Below are 21,212 nucleotides of genomic sequence, written 5' to 3' on the forward strand. Positions count from 1 at the left end.
AGCCACAATAACGTCAGCGTTCAGGGGATTAATATTGCCAGGTTCTGGAGATCAAACTTAATGTCTACCCCATACTATTATATATTATTGGAAAGCCCTGGATGTCTACTTTCTAACACCTTTGGAAGCGCATCATTTGGATCTCTAGAGCTCGAGTTACACTTCTTGGAAGGTGAAGAGGTCAGCTGGCCTTACTACAGGTTGATACCATGTTCATCTTTGTACTATCGGGGCAGGTTTTCTCCATCAAATTTAGTGTCCATAATGTAGTGCCATATATGCTTGGAAAGCTCTAGATTCCTACATTTTAATGCCACTGGAATCACTTCATTTGGAATTTTGTGGCTCAAGTTATTCTTGTTTGAAGAAGGCATGGTCAGGCTGCCGGGTATGATTTTGCCCACGTTAGTGTCCACATTAGTGGCACTAACGTGGCCACTAACATAGGCCTTCTTTGCTTCGCTAAAGTTAGTGGCGTTAACGTTTCCACTAACTTCACAGCAACCTCCTTTCTCCACGTTAATGGTTCACGTTAGTGGCGTTAACGTGGCCATTAACGTGGGTCTTCCTTTGCTATGCTAAAGTTAATGGCGTTAACGTTGCCACTAACTTTCCATGCTCTTCTTCTTCAAAGTTAATGCCATTAACGTTCCCACTAACGTTCCAAACTTTCCTTCCTTCCACGTTAATGGCCACGTTAGTGGCACTAACGTAGCCACTAACGTGGCTCTTCTCTGCTTCTTTTGGTATGAAATCAAACAAACAAAGTGTATCAAAGTAACATACAAGACAAACTTCATTATACTAAGTGTGCTAATAATGCCCAAAATCATAACTTCACTTAGTGTGATCTATTTCATCATATTTACCCTGTATATTAACTAAAATTCACCTATGCTTGAGATTTTATTTCATGCAGAGATTTTTCATGCTATTACTCATTTATTGGCAAAATTTGTATGAAAACTAAACAAAAATATACTGAAATAACTACTAAAAATAGGCAATGATGCACCCACATCAGAGACCCATTGATTCATGATGGATTATAATATCTCCAATCCCTAATGAATCTTTCTCTTTATTCTTCACTTTAATTTCATTGAATTTCCTTTAGTTGCGTTGGTTTACTGCTTCCTTAGATTTCCCAGCACCCAAAGCCCTTTACATTTCATGCAATTTAATTTCCATTGTCATTTACATTGTTGCCTTTACTTTCTTGTAATTTAAGATTAAGCTCATTTAAGTTTCTTGCACTTTAAGGTTCTGCCCTTTTACTTTTCAGCATTTAATTTTCCAGTACTTGAGTCATTTAAGTTTTTGTCCTTTACTTTCCAGCATTTACATTTCTAGTACTTTACATTTTTTTGTTTTACTTTCATTGTGGATTTACTTTCTGCTCATTAAATTTCACCAAACTCTTTTAAATATTAGCTTGACTAGACTTATCACCCAACTAAAGTTGCTCAATCCATCAATTCCTGTGGGATCGAACTCACTCTTGTGAGTTTTACTAGTTGATGCGACCCGGTATACTTGCTGGTAGTTATGCGGATGTGATTTTCCATCCATCAAGTTTTTGGCGCCGTTGCCGGGGATTGATTAAGATTGACAATCATTTAGTAGGTGATAGTCTCGATTAATCATTTTCTTTTGTTTTCTTTCAAGCCTACTAACTGTTTGACACATTGTGTCCACTAACTCTAACACTACTCTAGCAATAGAGTGTTCTATTTTGCTTTTGGTTTTTTGGTGTTGTGTATGCCAGGGGAAAGAAGTGGTGCATCCACTTCCTTTGATTCTAGACCAGAAAGAACCTTCCTGAGACTAAGAAGAGAAGCAAGAGGGAAGGGAGTGATTGGAGAAGAAGATTTAGAAGAGGGAGATCAAGAGATGGAGGACAACCTCCATAATCCACCTGAAGAGGTTGCCAACAACAATGGTATAACACCCTAACTACCTTAAGTCTTACCTCATGCCATAAAGCAAAGTTTAATCAAAGGTTACGACAATTCTAAGGCTCATACATAATATACATATAGAAGGAATAATAATTCTAGAAGCCCGATGAAGAAAATAACCTCAATTACGGAATTACCAAGCGCGAACATTCACACGAAGCTACAAACTTAAGGCACAAGATCCACTATGTGAGATAACAAGATATATGTAGTTATATACGAGTATAATAATCATAAGATACTAGCCTCAGCCCGCGGAGTTTAGGCCGACTAGTTAAATACTGACATACAGAGTTTTGAAGGTAAAACAACTTATACAAAATATCTCTCATAAAGTAAGACTCTAAGACAAATAAAATACAAAAGTGAGAGTACTAATAAACAAAATAACCCAAAAAGACTTCAAAAATATATCCAGGATCCTCCGCTCTGTCACCATCAAAGCAACTCACCGAGGTGGGTTGCGACCTGCATCTAAAAAACAACAACAGAATATGGTCCGATTCTCATTATGCTAACAGTGCCCAGCGATGTAAGATATAAGATTCCGGGATGCCAGAGGCAATCCTAGAACTTCATATCCATCACAAGATTCATCTTAAAGCATAACTTAAAACCATATCATAATAAAGGGGTAATCTAACTTAGGGGATTTTCTAATCTAACAGTTCTCTGCTGTCCAATAGCCTTCACCAACCTATCCTCCATACGATCCCATCACCACCGCCTTCCGAACCTCCTCAATCCTAGTAGAATACACAATTAGTACAATGCAAGTAAAACACAAGCATAGGCATATATGTCAAGTAATCTAATTAGGCAATTAGGCATGCTAGACAATTAGGCAAGCAATACAAGTCGACAAAGCAAGCAAACAAATAGCAGATGCATATGATGAATGCCTATCCTATAGGCTGTGATATCACATTGTCGGTTTAACTGCCAACCTGACACATCTCTATGGAGATGTCGCCCTTTGGAATCATAATGGGAACCCTCGAGATATAGTGCTCGGAACATCGTATAGGATTTTGTGCCTGCACACTCTAGTGATCTGAAGGGATGCGAGCGGGATACTATTGCCACGGACCTCACATCTCAACGTAAGAGGGACAAACCACCGCCCTTACGCCGCCGCCGCTACTTCGACAGGCGGGATCCAACCTAACCATCCCTGCCAGGCGCATAGCATCTCAACAATCTCAGTATAAAACAGTGATTAAGTGGTTTTCAAAAATCATTTTTCAATATATCATGGATCCATCATTCCATTCTAAGTTCCAGACTCATCTCAACCACCATCAATTTAAAATTTCCACAATTCATAGTCAGTGATCATCAACACAATACTCCGCCTCCTCACTCAACCAAAACTGTCCTTAGTACTCTAGAAATCCAAGTCTCCGTTTTCTAAACTTTTTACAAGAAACATATCTAATTGAACTTACCTAAAGCATCCTCTATGTGTTGACACCTAAAAACAAGCTAAAGGATCTTAGATAAGTGTCACGGAAGTTTACAAGCTTGTTAGGAAGGTGAAACAGTTAAAAACAAGATTTTTATTGAAAAACAGGGCAGTGTGCGTATGCACAAGGGTGTGCGTGCGCACGCCCAAGAGGATTTTCAAATGTGTGCGTACGCACAAAGAGTAAAAATTTCAACTCTGTTCATCCGCACAAAGCGTGCGAATGCCTTCAACAGAGTGCACCTTCCAACGTGTGCGTGCGCACAGCTTCGTTGGTTGTGTGTGCGCACAGAGCGTGCTAGCGTTCCCAACAGTAGCCATATTCCCGTGTGTGCGTATGCATAAGGCTGTGCGTGTGCACAGTTTCAAAAATTCACAGGGTGTGCGTGCGCACACAAACCAGAAATCACAAATTCTGCAGCATTCACAGAATTCAGATTTCAGACACCAACTTTCAACGGTCATATCTTTTTCTACAAAATTCGGATTTCCACAAAAATTAAACCACTTTAAAGCTTTTTGAATTATCTTTAATTTGATATAAAAAGCATTCAATTTCAAAAAACCGTATCTCAAGATATGATCCATCGAATTTAGCCTAAAATCCATTTTTATCAAAAATTTCTAGACCTCAATTTTACCAAACTTTCAATCCAAGATTGCTTATTTCACTTTCAAAAGAGTTCTAATGTACCTAAACCATATGCATATACTCTTAATTCATTCCTCAACCTATTAATATACAATTTCACCCATTTCCATCCAAAATTCCCCACTTTCAAGCCTCAAATTCTCAATTAGTACAACTCAAAGCATTATTGTATTATTCTCCTTATTTATCAACATCAATACACTTCATAAATCATTATCAATATCCAAATTCATCATTTTCAAACCCACATCATAAATTAACTTCAACATTCATAAAAATCATACCTTCATCAAAATCATCACATATCAACATTCATTACCCACCAATTCAATCCTATCATAAGGTCTAGCCTAAATATCCAGAAATATTATATATTATGATGACAAGTCATCTTATGCTAGTTTCACAAGCATTTTTCATTTGTTTCATTAGGTTTTATGCATTTTCTTGCACAATAAGTAAGTGGTTGGAGTGGAATTTTGTGTTTATTTTGTTTCAATGAAACATCATTTATTTTAGACAAAATCATGAGATTTATGCAAGAATTAAGTGATTTTTATGAATGATGCAAATTCTTATGATTTTAGTGAGACTGTGATTGCTTGTTTGGTTAATTTTAGGTGAGAAAATGAAGAAAAGGGGAAGCACTGCAGAATAACATAGTGTTCAAATAGAGAACGCCACACTCACTTGGCGACGCGCACGTGTATGGGATGCTCACGCGTCAAGGGAAATTTTCGAAGACCCACGCGTACGCATGCATGACACGTACGCGTAGAAGTATTTGGCGCTTGTTTTTAAAGAGAGTGCTACATTTGATTACTCAGCGTTTTTGGGCAAGTTTTAAAATTGGAGGCAAAATTCTGGAATCGACGCGCACGCGTGCTTGACGCGCACGCGTCGATGGTGGATTTGGAAGGAATCACACGAACGCGTGAGTGATGCTGAAGCATAGAATTGGTATTTGCTACCCACGCGCACGCGTGGGAAGCGTTCACTAAGCCAACGTAGCGCTCACTAAGTAAACGCTATCAACGACGCATACGCGTGAAAAAAAAAGCGCGCGAGCATGCTGGAGCTGAAGACTGATGTTGACGCGCACGCGTACATAACGCGTACGCGTCGATGAGTAAAAAGGGCAAAAGGACGCGCACGCGTTAGTGACGCATATGCGTGAATGAATGAACGTTGCGCTCACTATGAGAACGCAATGTTCCCCTGGGAGTTGCAACAGATTGCAATTCTGATCCACTTCATACAAGGCCAAAAAGCCCACTCCAAGTACAGGAAGCCAGGATTGGAAGGTGTATAAATAGATAGGAATTTGATTTCATTGGGGAGCTCTCTTTTAATTTTCATTTTTAGGATTTTAGAATTGAGATCAGATCTGAATTTTCCTTTTTGTTTTCATTTTCTCTCTTCTGCAACCTTTTACTTTCTGTTTTGGATCTGGAAACTTGGATTGAAGAATTCTTCTGAATTTCTTCAGCTTGAAGTCCTTTTTTACTTTTCCTTTTGAATTTTTGACGAATTGGAGATCTGATCTTAGCTTTCTTTCCACTTTTATTTCATTTGCAATTTCCTGTTTTCTGTTTTGTTAAGAGAGCAATTGAGATCTTAGTTTTCTTTCTGTTTTACTATTCTTATGCAATTCTTCATTTCTCTTTTAAGATTTCAGAATTGATCTAAGTTTTTATTTTGTTTGACTTTTCTGCTTCCATTTCTGTTTTGGGACTAAAAGCCTAATTTACCTATTTTCTGCATTTCTTCATCTGAGAGTTCTCTAATTTACTGCGATTTACTCTTTCCAGTTATGTTTTGATTCCTAACACCCAAATCCCTTTATTATTCATGCAATTTAAGTTTTCCAGCAGTTTAGATTTAGCAATTTATATTACTTGCACTTTAAGTTTCAATTATTTACTTTTCTTGCAATTTAAGTTTCAGTTCTTTTAATTACTTGCACTTTAAGTTTCTGCAATTTTACTTATTCTGCATTTACGATTCTGCTAATTTCATTTTACACTTTAGATTCACTGCAATTTAAATTCTGTTAATCAAATTTCACCAAATTCATCAAATATTCGCTTAACTAAATTCATCACCATACTAAAGTTGCTCAATCCATCAATCCCTGTGGGATCGACCTCACTCCTGTGAGTTATTACTACTTGATGCGACCCGGTACACTTGCCGGTGAGTTTGTGTGGAATCGTTTTTCCTCATCAAGTTTTTGATGTCGTTTCCGGGGATTGATTCAGATTGACAATGATTAAGTAGGTGATAATCTAGATTAAGCACTTTTTCTTTGTTTTTGTTAAGCATCTTAATTGTTTGAGATTTTATTTCAACTAACCTTAACCACACTCTAGCAATAGAGTGTTCTATTTTAGTTTTCTAGTTTTGTTTGTGTTGTATGCCAGGAGAAAGAAGAGGTGCACATACCTCTTGATTCTGAGCCAGAAAGAACACTCGTGAGATTGAGAAGAGAAGCAAGAGGAAAGGGAGTTATAGGAGAAGAAGAATCAGAAAAAGAGGATCAAGAAATGGAGGGTAACATCCCAAATCCACCTGAGGATGTGGCTAACAACAATGGCCAGCCTCAGAAAAGAGTTTTAGCCTCTTACACTATCCCCAACCCAAGAAATTGTGGGAGCAGTATCCTAACCCCCAATGTCCATGCCAATAACTTCGAACTCAAGCCTCAGTTGATTACCCTGGTTCAGAATAATTGTCAATATGGAGGAAGTGCTGCTAAAGATCCAAAACAACACCTCTCTGTGTTTTTGAGAATTTGTGACACTGTCAAAAACCAATGGAGTCCACCCTGACATATACAAACTCTTGTTATTCCCATTTTCACTGAGAGAGAAAGCCACACATTAGTTAGAAACCTTCCCTAAAGAAAGCATCACCAATTGGGATGATTTGGTTAGCAAATTTCTAGCCAAATTCTATCCACCTCAAAGAGTCATTAAGCTAAAAACTGATGTGCAAACCTTCAGACAGTTAGAAGGAGAATCACTATATGAAGCATGGGAGAGGTATAAAACTTTGATCAGAAGGTGTCCAGAAGGAATGTTCAGTGAATGGGTAGAGTTGCAGAATTTCTATGAAGGCTTGTCATTACCTTCAAAGAAAGCTTTGGATTATTCTTTAGGAGGATCCTTGCAAATGATGAAAACTGCTCAAGAGGCACATGATCTTATAGACATGATAGCCAACAATGAGTACTTCTACTCCTCTGAAAGGCAAGCAGCTCCAAAGAAAGGTGTATTTGAATTGGAAGGAGTTGATACAATATTACACTACAAGAAAATGGAACATTTGTAACAAAAAATTTGTATCAAATTTAAAATTGTTACAAAAAAATAGTATTTTGTAATAATAATTTGTGATTGTTACAAAAGAATAATGTTTTGTAACAACATTACAAGTTGTTACAAAACATGATAATATTTTGTAACAACCCGTTTTATTTTGTTACAAATTATGTTAGTTTTTGTAACGAGATGGTATTTTGTTACAAAATATTGTAATATTTTGTAACAAAAAAAAGTCGTTGCAAAAATTTAAAATATTTTGTAACAAAATATTTTTTTGTTTCAAAACCTTCAATTGTTTTGTAACAAAAACTTAATTTGTCACAAAATTCAACATTGTTTGTAACAAGTTACTTAGTTTGTCACAAAATGTAAGTATATTTTATAACAAAAAAAATTATTTCAAAATGTTAAACACTTTGAGAGTAAAAAAAATTGTTTATATAATTTTTTTTAGAATAATTTTATTTTGTTTCAAAAATTAAAATATTTTACATAATGTAAGACCCAAAACTTTTGAAAAAGAACTATCATGAGCCAATTTCAAATTCAATATTTTTGTAACTTTAATTTTAGAAATTTCTTTATTTAAAATAATTAAAGTAAGTTTTGATTAATTGAATTTGAAATAAATTAAGATCTTTATTCAGTTGTATAATTATTGAGTTATTTTCTATATTTAAACTATAACGTTAGTAGTTATGAAATAATAAGAATTTTATGACTTAATTTAAATAGTTAGTATTTTTATAATTCAATACTTTAATTTTTAAAAATAAAGAAAATTAATCTTATTTATTATCTGATAAACTCAATTAAAATATTTAATTTTAAATTAATTAGTATTTTGGTACAACAAATAATATTTTAAAGTAATTTTTAAAGATTTAATTAGAGTTTAAATTAATATCCTATACCCCAATTTTATTCAAATTATTCTACTCTAATTAAACCCAAAAATCCCCAAATCAAACCCTATTTTCCAACTAACCCTAATTCTAATTTAACCTAATCCTAACTTCCCTAACCCACGCAACAGCCGCAACCCCTATCCTAAACACACACACATATGGTTATCTGAAAGAAAGAAACAAACGAAGGAAGAGAAGGGGAAAGCAGAATCAGGGAAGGGGAAGAGAGGGGGAGATTGCGGTTGTTGCTACCGTTGGAGAACAGAACCGTGGCGGAGGGAGCGCCAGGGGAGGAGGAGCTTGCCGCCGCCACTGCGCCTTGATGCATACGCCACCGCTGTCGTCCAGGGAGCCGCCACCTCTGTTCGTCATCGCTATTTGTCCTCACCACGTCGCCGCCATCCTTGAGTTCACAAAGAGGGAGACTAACGGGAAGAAGTGGCGCGCACGGGAGAGGAAGAAACTGTCTCTGCGCGCCGTTGTCCACAAGCTCAGCCACCTCGCCATTGTCGTCACCAAGCTTCCATAGCCGCCACGTTTCACCGCGGTTGAGGGTGTCTCCACCACCGAACCTTGTCGATGATACTGCCGCTGCGTGCAAGAGGAAGAAGAGCGATGAGACAGAACACGACTGGGAGAGAAAGGGGGTCGTTGTCGCCGCTGGGATTCTTGGGCGCCGCCGTCATTCTTGTTTGTCATCAGAGAGGGCAAGATGCCGCCACCATATTTCACCTTGGCCAGCAGCATCCTCCTTGTTCTGATTTCAATTTCCCCAATTTTGAAACCGTAACCTCTTTCACTCTTGTTCTATTTTAAATTTTGTTCTCTGCTATGTTACTATCTCACTCATGGTAGCATGTATCTCTGATTTAATTCAGCCCCTTTGCTTCACCTGTTTGTCTACTACAATCATCTGGAATACTGGCGTTGGTGCTATTACTGATCTACTAGAGTTATTGTCGGTGAGTCCGATGCTACTTCTTTATTTCTAGAGTGATCTTTTCCTTGATTACGGTCTATTTTCATGTTTTATTGTCACTGTTATGCTTGTTTTGAGTCGATTATGACATATACCTTGTTTTGGAATCCCAGGGCAGTAATTGCTTTTAAATTCCTATCCAATTTAGATCCTCTGTTTTGCTGCATTACCATCCTTCTTGTCTTGGTCTCAATCCATTTTGATTTGGCCGTGCTTCCTCTGCTACTGGTCTGGTCCGATTACTTCTCTACTGAACGTAAGTGAAGTTTATTTGAGTATGGTTGCCTATATTGTTAGTTCATAATCTGCTGATGTTAGCTAAAATATTTTTGCCTATATTGTTAATTGATTCTGCTAATGTTGTTGTGGTTGAAAAGAGAGAGCTCGCGCAGAGAGGGAGAACTTGAAAAGAGAGAGCTCACCACCATTTCTTCTTGTCCCCTTTCCCCTGTTTTGCTTCTACATTCCCAAGTCATTTATTGCATTTTTCTTTCAATTCTGTTAAGTTCATTTAATTCTGTTAATTTTGCTTAGATAGAATTAGTTAGATATGCATGTTGTAGTGGATTCTAGGTTGTTAGGTAGGCTGAACATAGTTTGTAGAGGAATTAGGTTTAGAAAAATTTTGTTGTTTTGAATGTGTTTGGAATAAATTTTTGTTAATTGTTTGTTGAATGATCATGAATGTTGTTTGAATTTTTGTGAATCTGTGATTGGATGATAATGATTTTCTTCTTTTCTAAATTGAATTGTGAGCTGCTGCTGTTATGTGAATTTAGTTTGTGCAATGATGATGAAGAGTTTAGATTCTGCACTCAAGTTGTTTGTTGCTTATTTCATATGGATGAATATGTGAATTTTGTTTAATTGTTATTGTATTCATATGGATATTGATTTGATTGAGTGAATTTGGGAAATATGCTAAATTGCTGCTGAAATACTGCCGGAATTTGTTTAAATTTGTTTCACTATTAGTTTTTCATTTAAGTTAAATTTTCTCATCTTTCTATGGAATTCAATTACACTGAAATTGAGAATTGAGACTTGTGAGTGCTCTGATTAGGCATGACTGGTAAACAAATTATGCAAAACTACTGTGTTAAGGAAAAGGAAGAAAAACTCCATCAATAGAGACAATACAAACCTGCTTTCATTTCAGGTGGAAGCTTAGAGTATTGCTGTTTACACAACTAATTGTGATGTAATTTAACACATGCATTATGCTTTTATTTTCATTTTTTTTCGCTATGTTACCCTGATCATCATATCAGTCCTCTGGTTTTTAAAACACACCATGGTTCTCTAGGCCACTTTTTTCTCTTGTTCGTATGTATTTATTTACACATTTCTTTCTTCTTTTTGCATAATTAACGATCCTTATTTTGTGTTATTCAGTGCATGGCGAACCCTTCTTGGGAGTTATCAGAGTATGCTACAATATTGTACTAAATAGGTATTACTCATTTCTATGTTGTCTTTAATGCTTATAGTTAATTAGTTATTAATCTATAGTACTCATATTCATTCTTTGCCTTTGTAGCAAGAGTCCTACAAACCAAGCAACATCAAAGGCTATGCTGACACAGATGATCAGCATAATCTTTAGCAGAATGGAAACCAATCCGGTGGGGGCTTATTTTTATTCTTTATTATTAACTGTATGAGTTTATCAAGGACTAAAAATATGACTTTTTTCTGTTATAAATTTTTTAATTTGTTATTTTGTTAATTGTTACTTTCCTTTTGTGACTACATAATCTTCTTGTCTATCACTTGTTTGGCAGAATATTTCAACTCAGGCAGATGGTGAAGAGCAAGAAATTGTAAGTGCTCATTCTAGCCCAGGGCCATCTAGTCATGGAACTAATGGAAGAGCTGTATCAGTTTATGTTTATTACTCTATATATACACCCATATGCAGAAAGGTATTCGTAACTATTAATTTATCATGCAACTGGCTTTGGAGTGATTTATTAAGTAGTAATATAGAGCATGTTGTCATTCTAATGCTAGACAAAATGAGTTACTAGAAGTCATGGGGTTAGGAAAGAACATGGTAAGAATTTTAGAGTTCGTATTCATTGTTGAATAATATGAGTATAGTTTTTTGTTTTTCCAGTGCATTTTTAAAGAAAAACAAATCTTGTTTCTTAAACTAGTATTTTCTGGTTGGTGGTCTTTTCAGGTGTGTGGCACTTATTAGAAGCTTCTCCATGAGAAAGGAGATGTATGAACATGATGGAGTTTGAAATTTGTAGTTTGTATTTTGGAGATTTATAATTCATTGTTTTTCTTGTCCTATGTATCTATCTAGTTCATTAGGGTTCTTCAATGTGTCTTGTTAGTTTGTACTTTAAAGTTTATATGTTGAAAATTTATAAAACAATCTTAGTTAAATGAAAGATATTTGAAATTAGTTAATATATTAATTAATTAAAAAATTAATATAATTTGGCAAATTATGTGTGTAATTTGTATTTAAAAAAATTATTACAAAATAAATAGTATTTTGTAACTAAAGAAAAAAAATGTTACAAAATCAAGTTATATTTTGTAACAAAATTTTATGATAGGAAAAAATATATTGTCACCAAAAATATTTTGAAGATAAATTTGTTATCACTTTTGTAATGACTTTTGATTTTTTGTATCAGAAAAATTTGTTACAAAATATCAATTTGAATTGCAACAGTTCCGTTTTTTGTTACAAAAACTTTTTGTAACGGGACATACTGCAACGACAACTTTTTTTGTTACAAAATCCTTTTGTTTCAAAATTTCAATTTTTTGGAACAATTTTTTTTGTTACAAATATTGATTTTTCTTGTAGTGTTAGCTCAGAATAAACTCATGCACCAGCAGCTTCAACAGCAAATTGAGATGATGACAAAGAGGATGGATGGATTACAACTTGCAGCAGTGAGCACAACTAACCAACCACCAGTGGTGTGGGGACAGCATGAGGAAAGCTATGAAGAACAGCAGTCTGAACAAGTACAGTACATGAAAAATCAAGGTTCTGGACCAAATGGCTTCCATGGAGAAACTTATAACTCATCTTGGAGAAACCACCCCAATCTGAATGGGGAGAGAACCAAAACCAACAACCTTGGCAAAGGAACTCCAACCAAAATAACTTTCGCAACACAAACCACCAAAACCATCAAAACACTAACCAAAATCCATACAGAAAACCACAAAACAATCAACCCCAACCCAATTTCTATCCACCCAATAACCCATCAACTAACCAAAACAACTTTCGTCCCCCATCTACATCCCACACTCAGCCACAACCACCCCAAGAATCTCAAAGAATCTCCAAACTGGAGATGATGATGGAGGAAATGATCAAGCATCAAGAATTGGCCAACAAGAACCACGAAGCTTCACTGAGGAATCTGGAAAGAAAAATTGGACAATTGTCCAAGCAAACAGTAGCTGAAAGGCCAACCAATGCCTTGCCAAGTGATACTATCCCAAACCCCAAGGAAGAATGTAAAGCAATTCATCTTAGGAGTGGAAAGACATTGGAGAATAACAAAGAAGCTAACAAGAAGCCAGCAGAGGATGATAAGGCCAACAGCAAGGAAAAAGTGACAATTAAAGAGAAGGACCAGGAAGAGCTTAAAAAGAAGGTTGAAGAGTCACAAGCTTCAAAGAAGGGAAAATAAATCATGATAGAGCCTCCACAAGAACAGAGGAAGGAAGTTAAACACTACATCCCTCCTTTGCCATACCCTCAAAGATTGAAAAGAGAGCTCAAGGATCAACAGTTTCCCAAATTTCTGGAAGTTTTTAAGAAGTTAGAAATCAATATCCCTCTTGTTAAAGCATTGGAGCAGATGCCTCTATATGCTAAATTCTTCAAAGAGCTCATCAACAAAAAAAGAAGCTAGAATGAGAAGGAAACAGTGATCTTAACACAAGAGTGCAGTGCAGTGATTTAAAAAGGCCTCCCACCAAAACTCAAAGATCCTGGGAGTTTCTTTTTGCCTAGCACTATTGGCAATATAGTCATTGATAAGGCATTGTGTGATCTAGGATCAAGCATCAATCTGATGCCCTTATCCATGATGAGGAAGCTGTCCATAGAAGAAGTGAAACCTGTAAGGATGACTTTACGACTTGCTGACAGATCAATGGTGATCCATAATGGAGTAGTTGAGAACCTTTTGGTCAAGGTGGATAAGTTCATATTTCCAGTAGATTTTGTGATCTTAGATTTAAATGAAGAGGAAGGTGATTCCATCATATTGGGAAGACCTTTCCTAGCCACAGTAAGAGCCATCATTGATGTGGAAAAGGAAAAAATGACTCTGAGAGCACATGATGAGAAGATCACTCTAAATGTCTTCAAGAAAATTTAGCATACTGCTGAAGAGAAAAGCTGCATGAGAGTTGAAGAGGAAGACTTGAATTGGAAGGAAAAGCCCAAAGAGGCACTCATCAGACCACCTTTGAAGCAAAAGACAAACAATAAAGAAGAACAAAAGGGTAATGAAGATGAGAAGGATGAAAAAGGATTGCAACCCGAGGCCATAGGATCAATCATTAAGAAGAAAATTCTAGACAAAAAACTGCTGCCAAGAAGGAAAGGTCACTGAAGAAAAGAAAGAAGAGCAAGAAAAAAGGTTCCAAAAGGGTGGAAAAACAAAAAAATACCAACTGAAGGATTTTCAGAAGGAGACAAAGTGAAACTAATCTACCAGCAGTTGGAGACAGACACACAATCTGATGATTATTATACTGTCAATAAGATACTCTCACTGGAACATATAGAGATTGTTCATCAAATCACAGGAAGAAAGCTCACAGTGAGAGGGGACAAGCTGAGGCAACATAATCATCAACCACCCTGATAAGGAATCAATGTCAAGCTAGTGACAATAAAAGAGCACTCCATGGGAGGCAGCCCATAATTTAATATTCTTGCTTTTGTTTTAATTTCAATAATCAATGGTCTTTCTAGCATAAATTTGAACTCTCATGGGTAAATTTGATAACTGCACACATTGTTTTGAAGCATATGCCTAACTCCTAAGTTTGGTGTGCCTAAGGCACTCTAAAATAGCTTTTCAAGCATGCTGATCATATAACCATTTTAGGATATATACTCATTCATTCTATTAAAGTATATAGCCAAACATTAAGTTTGGTGTCTACACATGCTATGAATTTCAGGAAAGTCATTTTTACTCAGATAGTCAAGTTCATGAAAAGATAAACCATATCTGCCTCATTCTTGTGAATTGATTGCATTAAGGTAGAAAATAAAATGTTCCTTGTAATGAATACGCTAATTATGACAAGACATTCATTGGGTTCCTTGTTCAATTCCTAAGGAGCATAGTTGGTTATTCATAAATAAGGAACATATAGCAAATTTTAGTTTTTATATATACTTTGCACTTGATAACCACCACCGTGCTAAATTCAAGTTTTGAGCTTATTGTTGCCTTGATTGAAATGGATAGGTATGAAGACAAAAATGAAGAAAGGACAATACCATGCAAGTATGGGTGTCACAAGGAGGAAAAGTGAGTCACATGTGCTTGGGAATTGCTTTTTGGGGAGCAAAAATCTGTAGCACCTAGGAGACCGAACCACATGCCCAATGAAGAGGTGGTCCTTGTCCTCATCCTCTCTTACATGCACACCATCCATTCTAACTCTTTCAAAAGATATCCTGGCCATCCAATCTTCATTAAAGTTGCTATAAATATAGTCACTTGGATTATGCCTCATAACCCAACTTTCACACTCCGTGCATTGAAAAATTTAGCTTTCAGTTTCCTTAAGGAAAAGTCCTAGTAACCGTGTTCTGTAAGCTCCAAACCAATCTTGTCTCCCTAATCTTTTATTCTTACTTCACCAGTAAGCCAAACACTCATCCTAAGAGCCACATAAATCCTCTCTCCCTCACCATTCTTCAATTCTCCACTCGGCCTCCTCCTTCCTTAATTAAATGGCTTCATAAAGTTCCAGATGAAGGAAAGGGAAGCAACCAATTGAAGCTGAACCACCAACCTATGATGAAAAAAGATTTAAATCTCAATTTCATGAGTAACGATATCATAGGTTGATGGAATCAAAAGAAATCATTCCAGAGATTGGTTTCAGATTAAAAGAAGGAGAATATCCTATTATGAGAAGGATAATCGAACAGAGAAGATGAGAACTCTTGTGTAAACCCCTCACAGACATCAGTGCCACCATGATAAGGGAATTCTATGCGAATGCTGTCCGGTCAAGCAAAATCAGCCCTCCCTACAAGAGCTATGTTAGGGGGGTTGATGTGGATTTTAGCCCAGCGTCCATCATGAAGGTCTTACAAATAAGAGTGATCCCCTTTGTTGAACCTAGCTTTGATGAAATAATGAAGGGTGAGAATGATCCTGATGAGCTACTAAATGGCTTATGCTTGGAAGGCAAAGACTGGAAAAGAGATTTAGATGGAGATCCAAGCTACTTGAAGAGGATTGATCTTATACCTGAGGCCAAAGGTTGGTATGAAATAGTAAGAAGATCCATACTCCCTACTAAAAATACATCAGAGGTCACAATAAAGAGAGCCATTCTAACATACTGCATACTCAAAGGAGGAGAAATTAATATCCCAAAAATCATAGCAGACAGCATCTAAGAGATGGTTGAGGGCAGCGGCAAATCAAGTAGACTTGGTCACCCAAGTACTATATTGAGGTTGTGCAACAGAGCAGGGGTACTCTTTGAGGATGCAAATACAGATCGGATAAAAGGAGGCAGAGGAATCACTAAGCAAAGGATGGAAGGTGTCACTGACACCCAGGAGGAGAGAAGACCTCAAGAAATGAGAAGGAGACCACAACGGGAAGAGGGACAAGCTTCTGATGCAATGGACTTAAGCCAAATGCAACAAGCCATTGAAGAAATGTCTCAGCAATACATGAGAGAACAGGAACAACAACAAAAGCAGTACTTGAGGCAACAAGAGAAATACTTGAGAGCTCAAGAGCAGCAAGAAAGCTGGCAGCTGAAAATGATAGAGCAACAAGAAAACTGGCACTTGAGGATGATGGACCAGCAAAGAGAATTCCAAGCAAGAATTCTGGAGCAGCAAGGGGAACAATCTAGTCACTCTCAAGAATCATTCAACAAATTGTTCCAACAACACGCTAAACAGAAAAAATACCTCCAGGATCTTCGTCAATGGAAGAGCTTATACCACGCAGCTAGAGAGGTTCGGCACTTGGACAGAATTGAGTATGATATAGAGACTCAAGAAAAGTTAAACTACGTGGTCTGTGGCATGCCAGTAGTAAATCAAGAGATCAAACCATTCGTCCAATGCCAGAAATTAGTGAACAAGCAAAGAGCAAGAGCCCATAGAAACATAGAAAGAATGGAACAACGGTTGAAAAAAGCTGGACTCTGGGATCGGGTAGATTTCTCTTGGCCTCCGAAATAACCTGCTGAAGAGCCACAAGAAACAAACAAGAAAAGGAAGCAGGAGCCAAAGAAGAAAGGAGAGTCCAGCAAAGGAAAAGAGCACAAAAAGTAGAGGTGGTGGAGTTCTTTCATAATCTTAGTAAATAAGGAGGATGCATATTTGCAACATGATATGCCTTCCAAGTTATGCAGTTGTTATAATTAGGATTTTATGCTTTGCAGATCTATGTTTTGAATGAGTTCTGCATTTTGTCTTTTGTTTTTCTTAATTCTCAAAATTAAATGTTCTAGTATAAGTGTCTGCATTATTTTCATCTTACTTGAATATGTTTTGATCCCTTTTTGCATGAATAAGAGAAAAATGTTGAAACAGAAAGTGATTGTCCAATGTGGTAGGAATAGTAATAGAGTTCAGTGGTGGTATGTATGTGTGATTGCTAAAGTAAGCTCATTGATAAAAGATAAAGGTTAGGATGATCCCATGAAGTGTGAATTTAGTTGTTGTTGTAAAGCTTTCAATTAATAATTATCCTTGGAAAAAGAAAGAGCAAGAAAAGGAAAGGAAGAAAAGCCAAGAATTGGCAACAAAAATGAAAGAAACAAATAAAAAGGCTAGACACCAATAGCTTGGACCTTAGGACATATGCCTGTGATGCTATTATATTAGGATTTGCTTAGATTAGTAGGTTCTAAGGAGTATTTTGAAACTTGGTAACTTGGATTAACTAATCCGAGATTACCAACCGAAAATCCACCATCAAGAGCAACCTAATTACAAAGCATTTAGTAGCCCAAAGAGGTGCTGGGTATCAATGTCTTAGGATGAATTGTGAGCCAAGTGTCTGTGGTGGAGATGTGTTGACTGAAAAACAAAGCTAAAAAGCTGCTGCAACACATAACACTTAGCTTTAAATAAAAATATAAAGCTTCTTAGCAGGAAAGACAAAAGAAAACAAAACACCAAGGATAAATGAATAACAAGGCTCACAGCAGCAACTTTGGTTATCATTTAAAGGGAAATTTCAATCTTAAAATCTAATAAAGGAAGAGCTTCAATTGCATCTGCATAAAACCCCATGAACCAAATTCAATTACCTGCTAAATAAGGACATATATGCTTCTCTGATTTCTTTCATTTCTTCTCATGTTTTAGTGCTTGCTTGGGGACAAGCAAGATTTAAGTTTGGTGTTGTGATGACAAGTCATCTTATGCTAGTTTTACAAGTATTTTTCATTTGTTTCATTAGGTTTTATGTACTTTCTTGCACAATAAGTAAGTGGTTGGAGTGAAATTTTGTGTTTATTTTGATTCAATCAAACATCATTTATTTTAGACAAAATCATGAGATTTATGCAAGAATTAAGTGATTATTATGAATGATGCAAATTTTTCTGATTTTGGTGAGACTTTGATTGCTTGTTTGGTTAATTTTAGGTGAGAAAATGAAAAAAAGGGGAAGCACTGCAGAATAACATAGCGTTCAAATGGAGAACACCACGCTCACTTGGCAACGCGCACGCATATGGGACGCTCACGCATCAAGGGAAATTTTCGAAGAGCCACGCGTATGCGTGCATGACGCATACGCGTGGAAGTGTTTGGCGCTCATTTTTAAAGAGAGCGCTACGTTTGATTACTCAGCATTTTCGGGCAAGATTTAAAATTAGAGGCAAAATTCTGGAATCGACGCGCACGCGTGCTTGACGCGCACGTGTCGATGGTGGATTTGGAAGGAATCACACGAACGATTGAGTGATGCTGAAGCATGGAATTGGTATTTTCTACCCAGCGCACGCGTGGAGGACGCGCACACGTGGGCAGCGTTCACTAAGCCAATGTAGCGCTCACTAAGCAAACACTATCAACGATGCGTACGCGTGAAAAAAAGCGCGCGAGCATGCTGGAGCTGAAAACTGATGGTGACGCGCACGCGTACGTGACAAACCCCAATTTGACGGTTTGTTTTGTATTGATTTTTGGGGATTTTATCACCTTTTACCCATATTTATTCAAGAAATAGCATGGTTTTGTATATTCTCCTTTAATTGTGCTTGAATGTGAAAACATGCTTTTTAGGACTCAAAATAGCTAAATTTAATTCACCTTGATTCTATTAGATGCCTTGATATGTTTGTTAAGTGATTTAAGGTTTAGGAGGCAAAGATTGGATCAAGGGAATGAAGAAAGAAAGCATGAAAAGTTGGAGAACTCATGAAGAAATGGAAGAACCGGAAAGCTGTCAAGCCGACCTCTTCGCACTTAATCGGCCATAACTTGAGCTACAGAGGTCCAAATAATGCAGTTCCAGTTGGGTTGGAAAGCTAACATCCGGGGCTTCGAAACGATATAAGATTTGCCATAGTTGCTATACGTATGGTGGCGCGTACGCGCAAAGTACGCGCACGCGCCGTTGCTGCCACCTAGTTCACTTAAAGCAAAACGTGGCCAACGAATTCTAAAGCCTTGTGGGCCCAATCCAACTCATTTCTGATGCTATTTAACCCAAGGAGTGAAGAGGGAAACATATGTTAGTTACCAATTAGCTTAGTTTAGTAGTTAGAGTTAGTTTCTAGAGAGAGAAGCTCTCACTTCTCTCTAGAATTAGGATTAGGTTTAGTTCTTAGATCTAGATTTTAATTCATCTTCTTCTACTTCTATCTTCTCAATTCCTTGTTCATTCTTCTTCCAATCTTTTATTGTAATTTCCTTTATGTTGTTCTTATATTTTGTTGTAGATCTAGTATTGTTCCTTCTACTTTGTTCCAATTCACTAAGAGGTAATTCATAATAATTGTTCTTCTTTGCTTTTCTATTGTTGATCTCTTGCCTTTGTAGTTGTAGATTCCTTTAATTCTTGCAATTAATAATGTTTACTTCTATTGCACTCTATGTGTTTGTTGAAATGCATCTTTTAGTTTTAGTGTAGATTTTGTTCCTCTTGGCCTAGGTAGAGTAATTAGTGAAAACCCCAAATATAACTCACAACCGATAACAAAAAACTTCATTACAATTCCTAGGGAGAACGACCCGAGGTTTGAATACTTCGGTTTATAAATTTTAGGGGTTTGTTTTAGTGACAAACAACTTTTTGTATGAAAGGATTAGTGATTGGTTTAGGAACTATACTTGCAACGAGATTTCATTTGTGAAATTCTAAACCGTCAAAAATCCATTCATCAAAATGGCGCCGTTGCCGGGGAGTTGCAATGGTGTTATGTTATTGGTTATTGTATATATGTGAATATTGTGAATAGCTTGATTTTTGGATTGCTTGTTAGTTTTTGCTTGTTCTAGGATTTTGTTTCATTATTTCTTGTTAGCTTTTGCTTCCTATTTTTACTTTTCACTATGAATTCTCACTTTGGCTATGAGTGTGATTACAACTATGTTGTAGGTGATGGGAGCTACAATGAAGATGTGTATCAAGAATGGGATGACCAAAGGTGGGAGAAGCTTATGAAGATGTGGAGAGTAATAAGGAAGAACACAAGGGAGTAAAGCTTGCTAGCACATTGGAGATACCTCTCCCCAAGCCACCACCATCCATTCTTTCATTCAAGTGGGTAAATTCCTTATACTCAAGCTTTATTATTCCCCTTGAATATGGTTTGCTTGAGACGGATGGTCAACTTAGACATATTTGTGGCTTTAAAAGCAAAAAGGAAATGGCTAGTGGTTGGAAACATTATTCTAGGCTCATTATGGTTGCATGTTCAAAGCTTAATTGCACGGTTTGGTATAGAGCTAGATTGTTTGGGTCTAGGAGAATATTTGGTCACTTTATTGAGAATTCTAAAGTCATGCCACCCAAATGGAATAATGATAATCAACTTGAAGATGGGTGTGGAAATAAGATATGGGATCCGAGAATATATGAGGATCAATTTTGGGAGCCCATGGTTTGTGAAGAACTCCATCAAGGCTTGAAGATATTAAAATTGAAGAATGGAGCTTATTGGAGATTCAAGCATTGGTGGATGTTCAAGGATAGCTTCAAGCACAAGCCACCTTGAGAGGAGCTCCCCATAAGTCCAACTTAAGGACAATAAACAAAAGTGCTAGGTGGGAGACAACCCACCATGGTAAAATCCTTTCATTTTCTCTTTTGTATATATTGGTAGAATTAGCTTAATTTCATGTTTTGTTTAGTTAGTTGAGTATGTTTGGTAGTTTAAGTATGTTAAATAAGGTTTTATGGTGTTTTGGTAGCTGTTTGGAGGTTTGGAATGCTTGGATTGGTGCAAAAACATAGAAAAAATTTTTTGAAAAACAGAGCACCATCCACGCGTACGCGTACATGGCGCGTACGCGCACTTATAGCATTTCCGACCATCCACGCGCGCGCGCCATGCGTGCCTACGCGTGGATTGAGAAGTTCCAACCTCCATACATTTTCCAGAGAGTTGTGCCTGCGCCGCGCCAACGTTGTGCCTCTGGCACAAACCCCACTTGCGCACACGTGCACATGACGCGTACGCGCCACTCTCGA

General features: G+C 36.9%; 1 protein-coding gene across 1 annotated transcript; it reads left to right on the plus strand.

Annotated features, from left to right (window-relative positions):
* Positions 15,941–16,741, plus strand: LOC107627270 (probable basic-leucine zipper transcription factor Q). The gene has a single exon (XM_016330119.1). The coding sequence runs from the start codon at positions 15,941–15,943 to the stop codon at positions 16,739–16,741; it is 801 nt and encodes a 266-aa protein (XP_016185605.1).

Source organism: Arachis ipaensis, chromosome B02, assembly GCF_000816755.2.
Source record: "Arachis ipaensis cultivar K30076 chromosome B02, Araip1.1, whole genome shotgun sequence".
Lineage (NCBI taxonomy): Eukaryota > Viridiplantae > Streptophyta > Magnoliopsida > Fabales > Fabaceae > Arachis > Arachis ipaensis.

What these genes read in the sequence shown, in the direction of transcription:
- LOC107627270 (XM_016330119.1), top strand. Translation starts at nt 15,941, where the DNA reads ATGGTTGAGGGCAGCGGCAAATCAAGTAGACTTGGTCACCCAAGTACT.